At 53.8% G+C, this 6,242-nt stretch overlaps 1 protein-coding gene across 1 annotated transcript in view; it reads left to right on the plus strand.

The window, feature by feature from the left end:
• The window catches only part of ATCAY (ATCAY kinesin light chain interacting caytaxin), a 37,965-nt gene extending 31,939 nt beyond the window's left edge, over nt 1-6,026 (plus strand). Inside the window, 4 exon segments of the mRNA XM_007460509.1 lie at nt 699-734; nt 3,113-3,184; nt 4,192-4,224; nt 6,017-6,026. Of these exon segments, the coding sequence (XP_007460571.1) occupies nt 699-734; nt 3,113-3,184; nt 4,192-4,224; nt 6,017-6,026 (151 nt within the window).
• The last annotated feature ends 216 nt before the right edge of the window (nt 6,027-6,242 follow it).

Consider the following 6,242-nt stretch of genomic DNA (forward strand, 5'->3'; position numbering starts at 1 on the left):
GCCGCACCTCCATCCCCATTGCCCCCCGGGCTGCTTGCCTCTCAGCCACCGAGCTGCCAGGTAACCAGACCTGTGTGGGAAAGCAGAAAAGAAGGAAATACAGGGAAACAAGCTCCTGTGAAATTACAGAACACAGTGGGCCTGGCTATCTAGTGCAGGCCGTGGGCCAGTGAGCCCTGGCCCCCTGGCTTGTCTTTATAAATAAAGTTTTATTGGCACACGGCTACACGCATCCATTTACAAACCATCCTGCTTTCGAGCTACAACAGAATCGAGAGGTTGCCACAGAGACTGGCCTGCAAAGCCAAAAATACTGATTCTTTGGCCCTTTACAGAAAAACTTTGCCCTGATGGAGGGGCCTGTAGACCAAACCCACGTCAATGAGGGGGTCGCTTTATACTGGCTGTGCTCGGGGCTGTTGCAAAAAATGTCCGCTGAGCCGCATCTATTCCAGCTGGTGGAATATACCAACAAAACAGATATCCCCTGCCCTGGGGTCGGGTGGGCGTGGGCAGGCTTGTAAAGCAACTGCTGCAGGAAACATAAAAAAGACCAGTAGACCCGTCAGCTCCGGCTGTCCTTTCTGCTCTAAGACCTGGCATGGATTCAGATGTGACAGTGAGATTGATTCCCTGTTCCCAGAGGGAAGGGGATTCCCAGGCTGCATCTCATGTGCTTTCCTTTCTCTCTCTTCCAGGTACGAAGAGGAAAGGCTCAAGGCCAGGAGAGAAAGGTCTGTGCGGAGTGGGCTGTGCCCGGGCCAGGTTAGGGCTGGCGCTGAGCCGGGTCCACAGCTGGGGGGAAATTGGTGGCTTCTGCTCAGTGGGGACCCATGTCATGCACGCATGTAGCTCAAGGCCCTGCCCTTCTCTCGAGGGCTTGGAGTCAGATCCAGGCTCAAATCCAGGCTCCCTCACTTAGTCACAGAGTGACATTAGGCAAGTGAAAAGTTCACAGCCACCCTGAGGATTATTGTGAGAAATCAGGACCAACGTAACCCACCGGACAAAAATAGTAGACTCCATAGAGAGTCCTCCTAGTAATCCTGATGACAGTGGGGGGAACACAACCCGCTCCATGCTCGCCCCTGACAGACTTACCCGAGAATCGCCCCTTCACTGACTTATTGGCTAATTTTCGAAAGTGGCAGTGCTCACAAAACTTCAGGACTATTTCGGTCCCACCCAGTTATGGAGCCCTTATACCATTCCTGTATCCTTTCTCATCCCCCCCATCCCCACCCCTTCGCCCCAAGAGGAGGGCAGGGCCAGGATTCCTAAAAGCGCCTGACAGGCTGGGAATCCTTGGCTCAGAGAGGGCAAGGCACTTGCTCAAGGCCACACAGCAAGTCTGAGAAAGAGTTGGGGCTTTCAGTGAGTCGAAAGCATGCCAGGCCCTGTGCCAGCCTGGGGGAGACTGAGGCGATTAAGACTGAGTCCTGGTCCAGAAGTTTCCTCAAAGGGCAAAGGGGAAGGTTGCCTCACTGAGTGAGGAAAGCAGATCCTGGGGCAGGACGGGTGATGTCGGCAGATGAGACAAATAATGAGAAAAATTAGGGCGGCTTCACACAGCGTCGTTTAATAGTGATGAGCGTGAGTGGCGTGGAAGGGGGCGTGGAGGGCAGCGGGACCCGCCATCCCACGCCTTCCAGGGATTCTCCTTCCTTTCCTCTCTTCTCTACTCCCTCCCTCCCTCCCCTTCCTCTTTCCTTCCTTCCTGTCTTTTTTTTTTTTTTCCCAATATCTTTAGTTGCAGTAAAATACACAGGACATAAAATTCACCATCTTAACCATTTTTAAGTGCACAGCCCGGTGGCATTAAGCACATTCACATTGTTGTGCAACCATCCGCACCATCATCTCCAGAACTTTCTCATCTTCCCAAACTGAAACTCTGTCCCCGTGAAACACTGACTCCCCAGCCCCTGGCCCCCACCATCTACTTCCTGTCTCTGTGGCTCTGACTCTCTAGGACCTCGTGTGAGCGCAATCAGACAGTATTTGTCCTCCTGCGTCTGGTTTATCCAACTGAGCATAAGGTTCCCAAGGTTCATCCACATTGTAGCAAGTGTCAGAATCTCCTTCCTTTTTAAGGCTGAGTAATATTCCAGTGTGCGCATAGACCACATTTCGTTCATCCATCACCTCTCGATGGACACTGGGGGTTTCCACCTCTTGGCTGTTGTGAATTGTGCTGCTGTGAACACGGGTGTACAGTTATCTGGTCAAGTGCTTGCTTTCACTTCTTTGGGGTGTATATAGACCCAGGAGTGGAGTTGCTGGATCTTATGGTAACTCGATGTTTCATCTTTCGAGGAGCAGCTAGAATCTTTGCCACAGCGGCTGCCCCATTGGACATTCTCACCCCACCAGCCATGCGCAGTTCCAGTTTCTCCACATCCTCGCCAACACAGTAACATAACACATGTTCTACATTTAAGGCGGTAGCCATCCTGCGAACTTCCCTGGCGGTCCAGTGGTTAAGACTCTGCGCTTCCACTGCAGGGGCTGTGGGCTCGATCCCTGGTTGGGGGACGGAGATCCCGCACACCACGTGGTGTGGCCAAAAAACATTTTTTTTTAATTTTAAAGGTAGTAGCCATCCTGATGGGTGTGAGGTAGTCATGTCTGTCGGTCTGGCTTCTTTCTTTTCCTCCCTCTCTCCCCACCCCCAGGTCCCCCTCTCCTCTGTTTCTCTGTCTGAGTTACGCTCCCCCCGCCTCCTGAGCCTTAGCTATGGATGGGAGTAGACAGATGACAGGACAAGCAGGGCGCCCACCTTCCAGAATCATAGCACACGGGCTGCAGCGTCTAGGGAGCAAGTGCATGAGGCCCCTGCGGCGGCGATAAGCTGAGATAAGCACCCCCAAGGAATGACCCACAGCCCCTCCCCCCCGCCCCCGCCAACCATCTGCGTCCATCTTCATGAACCCCTGGCCATCCCGTCACGCAGTCCACCCTCTGGGCCCCCGCGTTTCCCCGGGCGCAGCCAAACCCTCTCCTGATCGCTGTCGGGCCATGGTGGGTCCAGACAGAGGAGCCAGTGGGAGCCGAGAGCCCCTGGGCCCACTCGGCTGGCTGGTCATCCCTTGTCACCTCTTTCTGTCCCCAGCGCAAGGCCGCAGCCAGAGTGCGTCCTGCCCAGGTCTGAAGAGAAGGCGGAGGCGGGGCTGGCGGAGGACAGGTAAGTGTGTGCAGGTGGCCACAGGGCCAGAGCCCACACCCGCGGGGGGCTGCTGAGCCCAGGGAACCTCAGATGAAGGTGATCTGACATTACCATGGTGCTGAAGTAAGACCGCCGCTGTGAATTCGCCAGCATGAGGCCCACTCCATCGAGCCATTTTAATGTAAATTTAGTGCATCTGTAGCTTTGGGCAACCAGCGCCTTCTCCAGTTCCAGAACATTCCGCAGCCCAGAGGGAGACCCTGTACCCTGTTAAGCAGTTGTTCCCATTCCTGTCCTCCTCCTTTTCTTTTTTTCCCCCCGGCTGGGCCGTGGCACGAGAGATCTTAGCTCCCCAACCAGGCATAGGACCTGTACCCCCTGCAGTGGAAGCACGGAGCCCTAACAACTGGACCGCCAGGGAATCCCTCCTTTTTTTTAAAATCCAGCAACTCTCTACTGAAAGTCCTTTAGTGCCTCACCCTGGGATGTGTAGACAGATGGCATGACCCCCTCCTGGCCTCTAGAGGCCCCTCCCACCTTTCCTGTCTCTCTCTTCAGGTCTGCCTCCTGCATTTGACCCTTGTCGTACCCTCCTTCTCCTGTCCTTTAGCTCCTTGAGGGCAGCGGTTGCATCTTGGGACCACTGCCCCCTCCTCCTCCCACCCTGCATCCAGCACAGGCCAAGCATGGGGACCAGGGGCAGCTGATGTGGCCGAGACACCAAGATCTGCTCTCAGATGAAGGTTCCAGCTGGTGACCTTTGTGCAGGTCCCGGTGGATGGGTTCAGCCTTCCCAGTGGGTGGACCTGGAGCAGCAATAGTGATTTCATTTTGTGGCAGCGAAGGGGCTCAGCCATTCTCACGACTGCCTGTCCTGGCTCATTTGTTACACAGCTGACACGTGCTGACACTTGCTTTGTGCCAGATCAGGGTGAAGCCATTATTGGCCCTCATGGGGCTCATGGCCAAATGCCAAAGCTCCCCAGACAGGCAACTAATGCTGAGACTCCTTCCTTTTCCCACAGGTCTGCTCTGGCCACAGAAGATCAGGAAACAAGGTGGGTGGGAAGCGGGGTGATCTTGGCACCTTTTTTTGGAAACATTCTATGTGGATGAGTGCCTCATGTCTTACTTTTGATGGGGGGAGGATGCTGCACCAGGGAGGCAGGGAGACCGTGGTTACCATGACAACAGGGCCTCCTCTGGGGCCAGGCAGCCGGTTCCTACTCCACTCCAGCGGGGAGTCATTAACAGGAGGCCCCAGAGCTGAGCCACACAGCGGCCCTGACTGAGATGTCCACCCAGAGCCAGGCCCCCTGAAGCCCAGGATTTTACTCAGCCAGAGGGTGCACTGTCTGCCCACAACCTATCTCAGTGTGTCTGCCTGACTCTGGATGCCAGGAAAAGCCTCCCTGTGTGTCACGGGTCCTGGAGACCACCCTCGGGGGCAGTGGTTTGCTAGAAGGACTCACAGGACTCAGCAAAGCTGATCTGCTGACAGTTATGGTTTATTAAAGTGGAAGTGTGGGTACAGCTCAAAGTCAGCAATGGGAAAAAGAGTGTGGGGTGGGGTGAGGGGAGACAGGTGCACGTTTCCAGTTGTTTCCCAGGGGAGTTGTTTGGGGACAGCCCTTAATTCTCCCAGCAGCCAGGTGTGGTGATGCACACCAAGTGTCACCAACCAGGTGTGCTCATCTGAGCCCCGGTGTCCAGGGTATTTACTGGGGGTCAGTCATATGCATGGTGGACCACCCACGTGGCTGACCTTAGTCTCTAGCCCCTCCAGAGGTTGAACTGATACCACATGGTCCATGGCTCCTGCCTTAAATCACATTGTCAGCATAGACTATCCAGGGTGACCCCAGGCCCCAGGCAAACAAAGATACTCTTATCGGGAAGGACGTTCCAAGGGCTTAGAGATGACCTCCCAGAAGCCAGGCAAGGGCCAGACCTTCCTTTGGAACCTGCAGGGTTAATCCTTGACCACACACTCCGCTACAAATATGTTACATGGCCCGGCCACATGCCTTAATACTACCCATGTGACCCAAGAAGCCCCAAGCTGAGAAATAAACATCAAAAATCGTCTTAGACCAGTACTGCCCTGGACACACTGAATAGAAGCAAGTTCTCAATGCATTTCTGACAAGACCATCTCAGTCCTCCTGGAGCTGAGTTCCCAACCACAGACACAAAACACGTGAGGAAATCATTCACCATGAGAAAAAGTCGGCGGGTACAACAAATAGCAGCATTAGACCTCCTCCTGGGAATCCTCAGATAGAGATGATAAAAACAAGCAGTCTAAAACGATTAAATACATAAAAGAAGGAATGGTTGGGAGCAATGGATGGGTGGACAGATGAACAGACAGGTGGGCAGGTGGGAGGGTGGACAGATGGATGGATGGTAGGTAGATGGACAGGTATATGGGTGGATGGGTGGATAAATGGATAGATAGATAGGTGGACGGGTGATGGATAAGTGAATGAATAATGGATGGTTGGATAGGTGGATGGACGGATGGATGGGTGGGTGGGTGGGTGGGGGGATGGGTGGGCAGATGGGTTGGTGAGTAGATGGGTGAGATGAAGCCTCCCTCCAGTCTGATCGAGGGCACCGGCCCTGGGGCCTTGTTCTTTGGCTGGGGCACCAAGGGAGAAGTCCCCTTCAGAACCATACCTAGAAGGTGGGTGACAGGTGGCAGACCTTGAAAGGCAGGTGCCACTCTTGTTGCTAAGGGCACACTGAAGCCGATTAGATCATTCTTTTGGATTCCCCACACATGGAACATTTTCCACTTTCTTTAAATACAATAACAATAACTTGACTGTGTTTCTGCTTCTCCAGCATGTCCTGAGGTGACATGAGCACAGAGGAGGACACAAAAGAAGATCCCAGATGCCAGGAAACCTCTGTCGGATGCCCTCTGACCCTGGATCTTGTCCCCACCTCATCCTGAGTCACAGTTTCCGGGGGGTGTCCGTCTCCTCCATCCATGTCTGAAACCCAACATCCTTTCCAGCTGCTTGAAAACTTTTTTTTTTTTTTTTTTTTTTTTTTTTTTGTTGGCGGG

The sequence above is a fragment of the Lipotes vexillifer genome, unplaced genomic scaffold (assembly GCF_000442215.2).
Source record: "Lipotes vexillifer unplaced genomic scaffold, Lipotes_vexillifer_v1.1 scaffold1011, whole genome shotgun sequence".
NCBI lineage: Eukaryota > Metazoa > Chordata > Mammalia > Artiodactyla > Lipotidae > Lipotes > Lipotes vexillifer.